Source organism: Abramis brama, assembly GCF_963993115.1.
Source record: "Abramis brama genome assembly, chromosome: 23".
Lineage (NCBI taxonomy): Eukaryota > Metazoa > Chordata > Actinopteri > Cypriniformes > Leuciscidae > Abramis > Abramis brama.
Window position 1 is genome coordinate 14,632,020 of NC_139985.1, and position 16,099 is coordinate 14,648,118.

General features: G+C 35.4%; 1 protein-coding gene across 8 annotated transcripts in view; it reads right to left on the reverse strand.

Moving 5' to 3' along the window:
• cadpsa (Ca2+-dependent activator protein for secretion a) overlaps positions 1 to 16,099 on the reverse strand; it is a 127,813-nt gene that overhangs the window by 21,836 nt on the left and 89,878 nt on the right. For 6 of the 8 annotated variants that reach the window (XM_084100565.1, XM_084100564.1, XM_084100563.1 and 3 more), the window contains 5 exons: positions 14,633 to 14,739; positions 11,698 to 11,854; positions 6,996 to 7,137; positions 5,021 to 5,167; positions 1,592 to 1,747 (listed from right to left, as the gene is read on the reverse strand). In XM_084100565.1, coding sequence (XP_083956691.1) covers positions 1,592 to 1,747; positions 5,021 to 5,167; positions 6,996 to 7,137; positions 11,698 to 11,854; positions 14,633 to 14,739 — 709 coding nt within the window. The remainder of the gene's footprint in view (positions 1 to 1,591; positions 1,748 to 5,020; positions 5,168 to 6,995; positions 7,138 to 11,697; positions 11,855 to 14,632; positions 14,740 to 16,099) is intronic. The other 2 variants (XM_084100567.1, XM_084100566.1) reach the window with 1 other exon arrangement.

The following is a 16,099-nucleotide window of genomic DNA, read 5'->3' on the forward strand; positions in this document are numbered from 1 at the left end:
ATTTTACTTGTTAAGCCAGATCATCTTCTGACTCCATGACATTACTCACAACAGTTTCTTAAATCACGTCTTCACTCACAGCAAGCACAACAAAGAGTTTATCACACCTTACGAGCGACTGGAGGAATGCTGCTAAGAAGACGTCCTGTTTGACATCCTCACAACACTTTAAGAAGAAGGATTATAGATGTGGACATGCACACTGAAAATCTGCTAGCCCTTTTTCTGTTATTCAAATGGACAGGCTAAGAGATTTTTCACAGTACTTGTACTGTGTACTAAAGTGTACTTAACTCAAATGACTGCTGATGAGGATTTACGGAGGCAGCAAAGGCACAGTATGAAGAATTAAAATCTAGTGCTAATTGCATACTAGATAACATGATTACTAGATATTTGGTTAGTTGGTTATGTTAATGCATAATGTGCACTTTTTTAATCATCATCAATATTTTCAGTATTTTTCCGTTTTTAATTTGTATTAAAAAAAACAGTATTAATTTTTAGTACATCTAAAAATGAATATCCACATTTAATATTTTACAGTATAATGTTGTGATGCCACAATTCATTTGTAGAATTTAAAATGATAAATTTTAGATTCTGGTGTTTAAATTATTGAGACAAAAATAGTACACAATTTTAATGTTGGCCATAACATGTACTCTGGATATATAAAGTGTATGCACTCCTGTTTTTGTTTTTTTTTATTGTTTTTTTTTATGTAAAAAAGAAAGATAAATCATATCAGAGCTTTTGCTTGTTTAGTGTAAAAATTACAACCTATGCAATGGCAGAAACCCCCCCCCCCCCCCCCCCCTCCCCTCCCCTCCCCAAGTGACATTTCAGGGAAAATAAAAAGTGTGGAAAAACTAAATGCATAAGTGCACACCCCTGAACTCATAGTTCAATCACGCTTTAATTGTATTACAAAATTGTATTATAGTATCTTTGTATAGAAATCTATCAAGTTGGCACATCTTTAATTTGAATATTTTCTCACTCTTTTATGCAAAAACGTCCCAGATCTGTTAAATTTAGAGGGCATCTCTTGTAAGGGTAAGACTTTGTGTACTTTTTTATATCCACTGTAAATAATTAATATTTTAATAGTAAAAAATATATAGTAAAATAAGTAATATTTCAATATGCATCCTTAGGATTAAGCCAATATTCTGGATTGTAGAAATTCAAATAAGATACATAACAGTAACTATATTCGTTTTAAGAAACAAACTTTACTAAAAACATGAATGTAAAAAAGAAAGTTTATAATTTTATTATCATCTTAATCATGTTTTGCCTCTTTTTAAATAGTCCTGTGGTGTGAAGTAAAAGTACGAATAATTAATGTTGTCTCTCAATTAATATTCTGTCATGAAAGGTGCATGAAAAATAACAAAATGCTGTTCAAAATTGTTTTAAATGGAGTTTAGCATGTCACACTGTAGTACATGCCAAAAAGTGTCAACTGTCAAAATACAAAAGCCTAAATTCCACAAAAAAGGGGCTTTTGTGTTATACATCTGTAGTTGTTGTGTTAAAAGACTGTTAACAGGTTTCCAACGTCAAGAAAGTTTTCCAGCCTTACCTTTTTACACAGGACTCAATCATGTCACTGGACATGAGTTTAAGTCGGCTCTCCAGGTGTTTGGCAAACTCTTCTTCAGGCCAGTGCAGGTCTCTTATGAATGTCTGCAGTGCATCCAGTTTCCAAAACAAGTCCTCTGAAGTCCCAGAACCATTACTGCCAATGCAGAAGAGACAGTCAGAGGGAGACACAGAAAGTTATTTTACTCGAAGCTGAATATCAGGAATGGAATGCTCTGGAAAAGGTCAGGAAGTAGGAAGGTCAGAGGGCAGGGGGTTGTTAAAGAAGACAAAGCCTGTTTCGGGTCCAGGGTGGCACATTTGGTTTACTTATTTTTTTACCACTTCCCGATCGTTGCAGAGTTGCCCTGACGGCTTCAGATCAACCTCATTGGCGATCGTTCCATGGAAAAAAATAAATGGTTAATCCTAAAACAAAATGATAAACAATCACGCCTTACTTGGTTGTTTGAGTACAGGTAAGGTAAAACATGCACAATGATGTCAAAGGAGACTTGCAGGATCACAAGTAAAGACTGTATGTGTATGAAGTGGCAGGAGAAGCTACAGTCCCAGACTTTCAACTGATCAGACTAAAGCTATAGATCTGTTTGAATGGAACCAATTTCAGCTCCACAGGGTCCAAACTGAATGAAGAATAGATCATAGAAAGAAAATAAGAGACTGACTCTCACACCATTCCTCACAGCCCGAGTATAGAGTCCTCAAACAGCCAGCAGGCCAAGGCATCTTCAGTGGAAACATATTTTAAGATTGACTGAAGCAATGAGAGCTTCACAATGAAGCCAGATTTAGATGGAAGACTCTAAGGGTCGGTCATCTAACAGACACTCACATACTAAAATATATAAACTGCATATTTATATTTTCTTTACTTATTTATCATTTTTTTCCCCTAAAATAAAAATAAAGTTTTAGGATTAAAAATAAATAAATAAGGTTACTAAGAAAAGTTAAACATACTCAAAAATACATGTTGTGTTTCATGTTGTGCTGATAATATACAGTAATTTGTAATGAAAAATGTTATATTAAATTAGAAAATTGGACTTTTAAACAACCCTGTATGAGCAAAAGTTTTGAAATGGAATTCTTAAAAAAAAAAAAAAAAATGAAACCGTATACTCTTGTAAAACTGGCCAAATTAGATGTCAATCAAAACATTATTGATCCATTTTGTAAAAAAACACTGTTGTGAGAAACAATGCAGTTTAAAGTTTGGGTTACTCACACAACCAGTAAAGTCCTTTTAGAGTCTTGTATTTGGTTTCTACTGAAAGCAGATGCCTGTTGCTCTGAAGTTTGTATATCACTTCAGAGAACGGAAGGAAACAGGACAGAACCAAGAGGGGGATGGGGTGATCTCCCTCAGTATTCTTATCCCCAACACCCTATATCTCAAGGCAGGGTACAGAATGAGAGCTACTATTCTGGGACCCCATACCCAGCAAATACAGCAAGAAGAAAGAGGAAAAACACCTGTATCATATTCTATTCTAATAGAAAAAGGGAAAGGAGGAAGATGTTGGAAAGATACAAGATGTTAAAGTAGCATCACTTATTCATGACCAGATATCAATGATGAGCATCTAATCATATCACCATGCTATTGTGAATAATTTTGTTGAAGGTGAAGTGTGTAATTTCTGCGGCACCAAAACAAAATTGCAATCTGTTTGTTTCAATGGCTGAAACGAACAACATTGGCTCAACCAATGGCATGAGTTTAGGGCGGGGCAAACTGACTGAACAAAGAAGAGTCAGTCATCATGTTGGCTTGATATTAATAAATCATTCAACATTTGTCTTGACAAATATTCATTTTCTAGTTATTTTTGTGATTTTGTTTGGTGCAGCTAGTGCAGAAATTACACACTTCAGCTTTAATATTCAGCTATCAAAACATGAGCATGTTTTTATGGTGTGATACTGTATTTGTATCTTCCAACACTTCAACATGCTTAGGGCTTTTTGGGTTCAAATTGTCCATGGGCTATTTCCATGCTGTGGCCTTAGCATAAATATATTACTGAAACATTATTCAGGTTTATTGTAAACACAGATTCTGGTTGTACTTTATTTTACAGTGCACTGTGCATTATTTGTACTTACCGAAGATAATATAAGGTAACTAGGTTTAGGGGTAGGTAAATATTATTACCCAGTTTTTGTAATTATTATAATATGTACATAGTATGTACATGCGGAACAGGACTGTAAAATAAAGTGCTAACCAAATTGTAAATAGAAAGTATTTTAAGCTTGAGTTTGACATGACTAGACAGGTACAAATATTTTGTGACTGAAGTTTGGTGGCTTCAACTACAGTAGTTTTGGCAACCTTTGGAGTTTACCCATCATTACACCTTAGAGATCGAGTGTCACTCAGCATGCATAATCATGTCTGTGTGTCTGTGCATGCATAATTTTTTTTCCAATAAATGCAGCGCTGAAGGTATTTCACTCTCGTCTGGAAAATGGTGAAATGCTAAGGTTTGGAGAATCGTTTTTTTTTTTTTTAATTATCATGTCTAAATATAAGCTAAAACTCCCTTGGCTCACCTAGTGTAGACAATTTCCAACCATGTAAACAAAGTACTTGAGTCCACAAATACAGTTTTAAGAAAATGTTTGCTAACTATTTGGAATTACCTGATTTTATGTACATATTACTACCATACCTTAATGTGAGTCAATATATCTGTTGTTTTATATCTGTTGTATATATATACAAATACATTTTTTTCTCCTTCAATTAAAATTAATGGATGCTAAAATTGTCTTCTATGATGTGTTCTCTGTTAACATCTTAGAAAATGTGGTTTAGTGTTAAATGATCCTTTAGGATGGAAACATCTTTCTACGTATACATCTCTATCATATGATAAAATAAAATTATGATTTAAAACATTAAATTGTATTTACCTACAAAAAAAACCCCAATTAGTAAGATATTGGCCTGCAGCATCTGTTTTTGTATAGCAGAATGTCAAAGCATCTGTTTTTGTTTATTGTCCCTTATGTGCATTATGACACATGAAAGTGATTCCAAACATCGTAAATCAACAACAGATTGCTTTAAATTGGAAAAATATGTCATTTGGTTTTGAAATTATTATCGCAAACATAGAAATCTCTAGTTTTAACTATTTGTCTCAACAAAAAAATATGACATTGTAAAATGTTGTGTGATGTTGCATTTTAGAAATGTTAATTCATGCTGAAATCCTCAATTCCAAATTCCAACTGTAGATGCGCCTCTTGAGACTTTCCTAATTCAAATATTTCAATGAAACCTGTCTACAATTAATTAAGGGTGAATTCAAATTGAAATATAAAATATGAACTAAATGTTGATGCTAAGGCCACACATGCATGTATTAGAATCCAGTACAGACTCAGTACACACTCAGTTTCAGATAAACCCGGTATCCAGTTGGGGGTGGAAAAGCTAGGCATTTGCATTGGTCGCAGATTAACTGACACTGGTAGATTTGGTACTTTAGGCATTTGTAGATTCACATTTGGTAGGTTGGGCAGATTACTTGTTAAACTCCTGTGGAAAGGAAAAAAGAAACAGAAAAAAAGAATGCAATGATGTAGATGCACAGAAGAAAGCATGGATGATGATGTATGTTTATAGCACAAGATGAAGAATTCATTTAGAGAGAAGATGGTGTTGCAGAGATGAGAAGTGCACATGTGATGGAGTGAATCACATTATCACCACTTTGGCTCTGGTTTTATGAGAAAACACGCATTTGTTTCTGCTGAAATGCAGATTGTTGATTCAATTAGCATTAACATTCCTACAGTCGCACACTTTGTCTTATGTCGCTTTGCTGAGTGATTCAAAGTTATTCTTGTATATTTAGGAATCATGCAAAAATGTTTATAAACGTTCAACAAGCAGAGCTGGTTAGGACTGTAAGAAAATTAGAGCTAGTTGAAGAAAAAGAAACCTAAATCTCAAAAATACACCCAATTATACAATTGGGTGTACATAAAATACAATTATTATTAATTAGTTTTTTAAAGGGGACATATTATGCCCCTTTTCAAAGTCTTGTTTTTGTTTTTGGGGTCTACTAGAATAGGTTTTCATGATTGAATGTCCAAAAAACTAAAGTATTCACAAATTTTAAGGTAGGGTAGGCAATTTTTTCTATAAACACTTTTTGTTATACTGGCTGAAACTCTCTTCACATCCTGATAGCAATCAGTAATAGAAGTGGTCTAAATATTAAACCATGTATATATATCTTCTGTGGAAGTCTCAGGACTCAAAAAATTGTCCAATCATTGCATTCGGACCGAATGCAATGATACGATGTCCTACCTGCCTGTCAACATGTGTATTTCCATACCTCCGCGCACCCTGCTCACGCAGGCGTCACACGACATCATCGCGTTCTGTAAGACTATGCAGAGTTGTAGACACACAGTCACTGAGTGCCGCAAACAAACAGCTCCTCCTGAACCAAAACAACAAGCTTATGCAGCGTTCACGCCATGTCGTAACCATAATTAAGAGCTGTTCACGTCCTCAGACTTGGAATTATGTGTTTCTATGTCACTATCAACAGCGAAATGAATCTGCAGCAGTCAGGTGGTACAAGTCAGTGCTCTCGAAGTTGTTTACGTTCATTATTATTGTAAAGTTTTGTGCTTTGGGACATGAGGTAGTTTAACGTCGTCTCTCGTAACGCTCTGCAGACTCTGCTGTGTGCGTTCATGTGTTTTGAAGGAGGCCTCTGAAGGGAGGGTGGGATCTCATGGTTTCAAAGCTAACTTGCTATTGCTAGCCACTCTGAAATAGCCTACCCTACCTTCAACATTGTTGTAGCACCTCTCGCTTCCTGGTCTGTAAGTAACCTCTGTTTTGTTCCTGTCTCTGTGAAGTCCCTCCTTCCAAAAGTGCAATGTGTTCTGATTGGTCAGCTGGACCAGTGTGTTGTGATTGGTCAATTGCTTCAAGCAGAAATGTCATACCACTTACAATAACCAAGAGATTCAACACACTTTCAATGCAACTCAACCAGACCACGCCAGAAACAATGCTTATTGAACTAACAGCAACATTACACTCTGAATAAAGTTGAAATGTAAAAAAGTAATATAGGACCACGTTAAGCCGTTAAAAATCAAGCAAACAAGTGCAAAGAAAGATTCGAAAAAACAAAAAGACACAAAAACACATAACGAGACCCCCGAGGTCTGTTTCATTCTGCTGGATTCCATCTTGCTCTCTGAACACATGAAAAGACTGCAGAAGTCCAAGGGGCATGATTAATTGCATACATTTTTTTTTTTTATATATAATTGTACTAATTGAATTAACATCTCTAGAACTAACGCTTGAAGTGAAAAAGTGTTTGGCTTACTTGACTGGTTCCCAAGACTCTCGTTCAAATCCTCTGTGTATGGACTGAGCTATGGAGGACTCCATTAGATCCACATACCTCACCACCAGAGGGGCAAACAGGTCTTGCAGGTGCTTATGAAACTTCCCATTACATAGATTATCTGAAAAAGCAAGACGAATGTTTTATTGGAATTTTTAATGGAATATTGCAGTATTTATTATAAATCTTTTTTCTTTTTTTTTTGAAAAGCCACTTCACTTGGATAAAGAAGATTATTGTATTAAGATTATTTTATTAAGAAAAGATTATTATTGCAACTTACGTTTCATGCCGACTTTTACTTTCTCATAAATTAAGTTTATGTAAAAATGAAGGAAAATTAATGTGGTTATTTATTGTCTTCCCACCCATGCAGCAGAAATTGTTCAGATATTTAAAAATATATTAGCTACCTTTCCTGCAAGGTAATTTTGTGTTAGATTTTGTGTTCCAAAAATATCTAATAGCTCATTACAAAAAACAATGAATTTTTACATCTAATGGTTTTTTAAAAGTAATTGGACACAATATATATGGTGGAAAATGCCTTATGATTTAGCATGTGATGACTAAGCATAGCGTCTCTATTTCTCTCACTCTGGTCTCTCTCAAGGTCGATCGTTCACAGTAGGTGCCATGTTTGTTTGCTTCCCTGATTGCTCTGTTCCAATTAGCCATTTGAGCGGTGGTGGTTGCACACTTGGCTGTGTTTGTCCGCGAGCGAGTGGCCAGGGCAGTGGGGTCTCCCAGGCTCCTCTGTTTTAGACCTCATTAGCAGCATGAATAGCTACTTCTTTAGCGCCTGTCTGGTGTTAAGGATATTTCATGCCTAGATCAGTGCTATAGGCACAGGACGATAGTGACCTTCCATGCTGAATGTCCTGTTCCACAGATGTAGTGCACGCTTTAGGCTGTCGCTTTATGGTGTTTGCTTGTGTTTGTGTTTATGTGAGGAGGCCAGGGGGAGATGATGTGTGTTTCTGTGTTGTAGTGAGGAGGAGTAATATGTGTGCGTTTATGGGGAACTAGATGGTGTTAAGAATGGTGCATCAGTGTTTTAGTTTTGTGTTTGAGAAGAGCTTTCTAATGCTGGGATGCTGAATAACAGACCATCTATAAAAAACTATATTTGTTCTCTTCTTTAAAAGTGATTATTAAAAGAAAATTCCACATCCGTCTTATTTTAAGATGTTATTAAATAAATAATAACACAATAAATAAGACACAATCTCTCATAGAAGGCTACAAATGAGAAGTTATGAGAAGTGTATTATTCATGTGTTAAAGAAAAATAAATAAAAGCAAACAAAGAACAATAAAAAAAAAAATTATGAAAAAATGAAAACATAAATTAATTAATAAACAACAAACAAACAAAAAGTGTCCATGTCTGGCCTAGGAAAACTGACATCTTCAAACTTTATTCAAGTATTATTCAAATGTGTTAAAGATTTTGTTATATCATATTGTGTAGTTGTGCTCAGAGTCGATTTTTTTTTTTTTTTGTGTGTGATAATAACATGAAACCAAATTGTAAGGACATAATTATTTATGTCATACAAATATATTATGAACACATGCAAAAACAAGAGAAAATGGACGAAATATTAATAACTGATTATGTTGTAGCGTTTTTTTTTCCTATGCATTTTCTTTTGCAGAGTAAAATAAAACCTGTAGCTGTAGTTCATGTTTAATTGTGTCAGATAAATATCTTAACCAGGTGTAGTGTTTTGTTCTTCCCTCATATTTAAAATATTTTCCTCATATTTTTAAGGTTTAAAGGAACACTCCACCGTTTTTTGAAATAGGGCTTATTCACCTTCTTTCCTACATTTAGATAGGTGGGCAAATGCATTTTTGTCTCAGTGCATGCATTGTTTTAGTTTGACAGGGTCGGCGCTAGCTTAGCTTAGCATAATGAATGGAATCCTTTGTTGCCAGCTAGCATGTCCTGAGTAAAAGTGATATAAAAAAAACAAAAAAAACACCTAATTACTTCTTGTGGCCTGCGTATTCACAACAAGTACAAATAGCGATGCAGATTAACACTAGGCGATTTCCTAGGCAGATATTGACATATATTAAGGACTATATTAGGGGGAAGCACAGGCGAAGCACTGCTACTTGGGCGTGATATCTCTGCGCCCAAGTAGCAGTGCTTCGCCTGTGCTTCCCCCTAATATAGTCCCAAGTCAATATCTGCCTAGGAAATCGCCTAGTCTTAATCTGCATCACTATTTGTACTTGTTGTGAATACGCAGGCCACAAGAAGTAATTAGGTGTTTTTTTTTATTTTTATATATCACTTTTACTCAGGACATGCTAGCTGGCAACAAAGGATTCCATTCATTATGCTAAGCTAAGCTAACGCCGACCCTGTCAAACTAAAACAATGCATGCACTGAGACAAAAAATGCATTTGCCCACCTATCTAAATGTAGGAAAGAAGGTGAATAAGCCCTATTTCAAAAAACGGTGGAGTGTTCCTTTAATTGAACTTATGGGGTAATATACTGTACATATACATATACATATACATACACTTTTGCTTTCACAAGCTCCATCTTGGCCAGCAGAAAAAGCAATCTAATATCAAGAATAGGTTACCAGACAACAAACTGTCAAGCTGTGCAAAGAATGCCACTAATTAGTCAACTGCAGCCCATGGCAGAGTGACTTTAGCACCATGGACAGCACCCTATTGACTTCAGTTCATTAGAGACGTGATAAGGCCTTGAGCAAACTCTTTACATTCAATGTGTTGGTTTGACCCCCTGCGGGTTTCACAATTTGGCCTTTAATTCTTCTATATCGTCTCTTAAAGCTCTGCTCTGATTAGTGTTGCTTTCGTCAACGAAAATTATGACGAAATATTGTCGTCAACGAACCGTTATCACCTGACGAAAACGAGACGAGACGAGACGTAAATGCTGGTCATGTGACGATGACTAAAATACATGTATAATGCAATATCGTTGACGAATAAAAACGAGACTAAATGTGATTCACACAATAAAAACTATGCTAAAATGTTTCTTCATTTTCGTTGACCAAAACGAGACGAGACGAAATGTTATAACGTCACGACGAATGAGAACGTTGTGCGTGAACCCAGCTTTGTCAGCTTTAAATTCTGGTTTGCGATCTGGTCACCCGACCCGATTATCAGCGAATTTAACAATATTACTCCATTAGTTATTCCATTAAAATGTCTCATTGGTATATTTGACACATTCATAATCATTACTTTTGCCGGTTCTTTGTGACAGCTGTTATGTGCGTTATTAGCAGTGTCTCTGGTTACATGAACGCGTCACCGCATCAGCACCAGAACATGGAGATTTTATTTTAGAGAATAATCGCACAACCTATTCAATATTCTAGAATTAAATAAACTAATCGAATATCCAAAAATCGTGACTCATCCCTGCATGGAATCTCTTGTTTCTTTTCCCAAATCTTCACTCACATTTTCTAAAGGGATTATAAACGTGTCTTCATTGGTTTGCTTTTAATTAGGCCTATTATATTCGTATTCTTTACTGTGGTAAAGTAGAAAAACACTGTAGGACAGATAGCCTACATTTGTACTTGCATGTCAAATTATTTTTAACACAGTTTGTGCTTGTTATATTAGACATAGGGCGCGTCAAGTTTAGTTGTAAAGCGCGTTTCACACGCGCGGGTGATTTTTAGTTTCACTTTCTCTGGCAGCGCAATCTCAAACACAGCCTAAATATCTCGCCCTTGTGGAGAATAAAATTCGCTCTTCAGACCAATTTACATCAAGTAGAAAACACGAAGATATCATAAAGAGATCGATGGTCTCTTTCCTGCTCGTGTCCCACATCCCTCTCAAAGCGCAGAGTGGTAGGCTATCACGCGTCTTTGTGTGGAAATATAAAACGAGTTTTTATTTTTTTAAATAACCCCCAACCACCGCCGGTAGTTGGTCCATTACCGCGGTGGTAAAAAAAACTGCCACCGTCACAGCCCTATACTAAATATAATAAGATAACCTTGTTTGAAATTCTATATTGACTGGGTTAAATAGAATTACATTACTAAAAAGAAACTAAAATACAATTTTCATTGACTAAAACTAGACTATAATGTCATCAGTTTTCGTCGACTAAAACTAGACTAAAATGTCATCAGTTTTCGTCGACTAAAACTTGACTAGACTAAAAAGAGTATGAACGTGACTAAAACTAATAAAAACTAAAACGAAAGCTTGACACAAAGACTAGACTAAAACTAAAATTAAAACAGGCCGCCAAAAACAACACTAGCTCTGATGCAATTTGTACACTATTGTAGGCATGCAATATATTTGGACTGCAACATCACAATTATGAACTGTGGTTATCTCAATTTCCAGTTCCGTACATTTATGATTGTTATGATTATGACTTTTGATTCCCTCCTGGTCACAATCACAAGATGTTATCTGCTTCTACTGCAAACATTTTACACTTTTTTTTGTTGTTGTTTAAACATTTGTTTAACATATAAGATTGATGCACTTTATATTAATTCAGTCTAAAAAGAATGTTTCTGACAGTCTATGAGACACAGATGCTTTCAATAGAAATGACTTTGTATTTAACCTAGAATATTCATTTAATAAGGCATCAAAAAAAGACCTGTCCAGAAAAGATCTCCTTAAAATACTTGCAGTCAATGCGCAGGAAGTCATTGAGCAGCTGAAAGAGAGGGAAACTGTCCCAGCTGTCTGGGGGTTGAACCTCCAGTGCCGCATCCATGTCCACAGCATACAGAGACAGAAACGTCTCGGCATGTTCAACCATCAGATCTGACCACCATGCAAATGCCTGCAGCGAGAGAAAGAGGCAATACAACAGCCAGAAAAAGAGCAAAAATAAAATCAGGCATGTAATATAAAGACATACATTGAAGATCAGCCTTTTCTCTTATACTTAAGAGCATGACAGTCCACAGATCTATAAAAAGTTATTAAATCCACACTGGTCTTTAAAGACCCCAAATAGTTTTGAGATTTATGCCGGACTGTCCAGAAATGTAATTTTTTCACTGTCTGTGGAGTGTCATGAGATTTTCTCATGCATTGAAACTCTCATGCTGTCACCTCTTCTAAAAAGCACAGCTCATCATAGTTAATGTCTAATACACATACACTGATTTATATTTAAAGTACATCCTTATTAAAGTCACATTTTGCAGATGTGAATGTTCCCACAAGACCATGCACAGGAATGTATGCTCTTGTAACAGAAAAATTCCCAGCATGCAGCAGCAGCAGTGATTAGCAGCACAATCTCAGTAGTTTGTATTATTTATCTGTTCGATTGTTTAATTATGTGAGATTCCTCTGCTGCTGATCCAGCTGTGCTGCTGTGTGTAACACATCTGGCCTGCAGATATGCACCAAGCATGTTAGACAAATGAAAAGTTAATGTAAATCATGGCTTCCTCTCCTTTAAAAAAAGCATGCAGTTGTCACTGACCACTCAAACAAACCTTTCATACCAGTATGCTTGACACCAGTATAGCAGCTTTGCTTTATTGTAACACTTCTCCCAAAAAACACAGGGAAGTGCATTTGTAATGCAGTTTAATATTTGTAGTTAGAGCTGGTAAGTGAAGCTAGCAGACCAAACCAAGCTGAAGGACACAAAAACAGGGGAGAGTTTGGAGATAATTGGGGTTGTGCAAGGGTGAAAATGAGACCAGTCTCATTTTCATTGAGTTTTTTTGGGGGTCTGCTTCCACAGGTGAAGCACTGTCCTCCTCGTGCTTGTGAAACCACAAGCCACTTGCTCAACACTCCATATGGACAGCTGACTAGGGGAAGGATGGGGTGTCCAGGCAGAGAGGGGGGAGGAAAAGGTGGAAATCCCTCCATCCATGGTGCAGGGGCTGCGACATGCACATAGAGGAGGGCTCTATAGGGTCTACATACCTCTTTACCCTGTCCAATGTTTTCCAGCCAACAAACAAGTAATGAAAAACAGTGAGAGTTATGTGAGTTTATTTTTATTTTTTTTGCTCTGTATTTGAGCACTTCTTTATAATAAATGCTTCAGAATTAAAGGGTTTTAAAATACAATTGGAAATATGATCACAAGTTAAGAATGACTGACGGTAAATCTTGATAAAAAAGAAGCAAATAAATAATAGAAACAATGTTTAATAATTAAATAAAAAAAATCCCTATGCTTAAGACTGTTTGGTAAAGATTCCAATTGTCACTTGTGCTTTAAAAAAAAAAAAAAACATATGTCCATTCAGTTTACCAGATTTATTCAATTATTTATGTGCATGTATTATGCTGTACATTTGAACATGCACTTTCAGTGTGCATGATAAATGACTGGACTTGGTAAAATACCATAAACAATTCCATGCATTTCAGTGGACATGTCTATTAAAAAATGGTTTTATGTGCTTAAAGGCATAGTTCACCCAAAAATGAATAATTTTGTTGAGTAAATCATGACTATGCTGTTCCAAACCTGTAGCCATTTCTGTAGGCAGATATGTTGAATAATGTTTAAATGAATAATGTTTTAAGTCCATATAATTACAGTCAGTGTGTTTCCAACAAACATCAGACCCCAATGACTTTCATTGTTAGGAAAACAAACAAACAAGTGTTCTTAGTGACTTTTAGGTGAACTATTCCTTTTAATGGTTTAGTGAACCTGGCACCAGAAGCAAAACAAAAAACAAAACAAAACAAAACAAAACAAAACAAAACAAAACAAAACAAAACAAAACAAAACAAAACAAAACAAAACAAAACCAGACAAAACAAAACAAAACAAAACAAAACAAAACAAAACAAAACAAAACAAAACAAAACAAAACAAGCCTGTTAGAATAACAGACTGGAAATAAACCGAAATGAAGATGAATGTATTTCACATAAAAAGAACAACTGTACTAATGTTGTCCATTGACTTTAATGCCTTCAATGCTTTTAATGTATTCAGTCAATGTGACAGTAATTTCAGTTCAGTCAAACGGAAGATGAATAGATCCAACCTATCTATCTATCTATCTATCTATCTATCTATCTATCTATCTATCTATCTATCTATCTATCTATCTATCTATCTGTGTATCTGTATCTATCTGAATTTCAAACAAATCTCAATTAACAAAATTTGAATTAACTGAACTGAAATTAAATAAGTCCTGATTTGCTATGCCCATGTAATGCCTCTTCCAGTGTAGGCCAGATCATGAGGCTGGCATGCAAGAGCAGGGCACAGCACTGATGACAGCAAAAAATAAAATAAAATAAAAAATACTGTACCGCCTGACCTCCCGTACTTGTGCGTGTAGCCTGCGGAGCACATAATTTAAAAACACAAAACACATATATTCTGCCTTTGTATGTAAGAGGATGAGGGCTGGAAAAGTTGCTACCTAAACAGCGCTAGCAACCATTGAGGAAGGTTTTTTCGAGATTGAAAATAGTTTTAAGAGTTGTTATAGTTCTGAGGTCTTAATATTCAAGCAGCGTTGTTTGTTTTCACATATAAATATGTGCCTGACGTATTTATTTTCATGCATGCGTATTTAAGCATGTATTATATCTAACACGTTATGTCTGGTGCACTCACCTCTGCATGATGTTCCTCATTCTGCTGGAGCACCTCTATGACCAGCTCGGCTAGACGGAGCGTGTCCTCAAGCTTTTTGGCAGGGGTGACTAAGCGTCCTACATTTTCTGAGGCACAAAGGTACAACAGTTAATATGGACATACAGACAAACACGCACATGGAAAACATCCTGTCTGATGCCTAAAGTAAACTGCATTTCACTGCAATGTGTTTTTTTTAAACTTAATATGTACTGTTGGCAACGCAGAATTTTCTTTGGTGTTAATTTAAAAATATTTAATTGAAATCCTTTAAATAATGTCACTTTATAAGCATATTTGCAATGAAGGCAAAAACTTTAGATGACAATTACAATTACAGAGGAGGTAAGAGATGGGTACAGTTCTGGGTTACATCTAATTTTTCATTTGAATTTCATAAATGTTCTCTCTGGAAAACAAAAAACTGACTTAATGAACCACAAATTAGCGGCTGCATATATCAACTCTGCTGTCTTAGTTAACGACTTGGCATAATCTTGACACTCTGTCAACACTCAGCTCTGTAGACACGAACCATAATGAGTCAATAAAGAGCAATGCAAATATAATGAGTCAAACCAAGGAACTGAGGAAAAAGAAAGGATAAAAACGACAACAAATATGTTATAGTCATCATGCATAATGTTCAGCACATGCAGGAATTTATGTCGTCTCATTTCCTACCTCTCTTTCAATACAAGCGGGCAGCACATCTCTCTTAAACATGTCATACTTAAATGTAGGCTACCCTTCATTGTCTATTTCATCTTCGCCACTAAAAGATTTCATCTGCCAGTTGATGACATGGAGAATGACAGGAGTAATACAAATTATTTTCATTTTAAATAACAGTGTGAAATTAAATAAATCGTATAGTTTACAGCAGACTGATGTAAAAATAGACATATGCTCATGGGTCTTTAACATGATGAAAATGCATAATGCGAGGATAACGGTTCATTACTGTTGGTTAAGGATGGGATTGCAAAGTAAAGAGACATTTATGAGACTATGGTTTATGGATACATGGGTGATTCTAAACATTTTGTGTCCAAAGTCTTTTTTTTTTCAAATGGTTATAATTTCATTATTTTAATAATTTGTTACTCATTGTCTTGGATCACAAGATGTTAAAGGTCATAACAATATAATATTTTATATAGCTGGAAATCATGATTTCTTGTTGTCCAAGTCAGTGTATTTTTTCCATCATGTATCATTGTGTTATCAAAATATATATTTTTAGTAATATTTCATTTAATTTATTTATAAAATCCCTAATTAGTTATTTTTACTAATCCTCAACATAAAAATGTTTAAAAATAACTTTTATCATATAAAAATGTGTACATACATCTTGGGCCCTATTTTAACGATCTGAAACGCAAGTGTCAAAGCGCAAAGCGCAAGTGACTTTGTGGGCGGGTCTTGGCGCTGTTGCTAGTT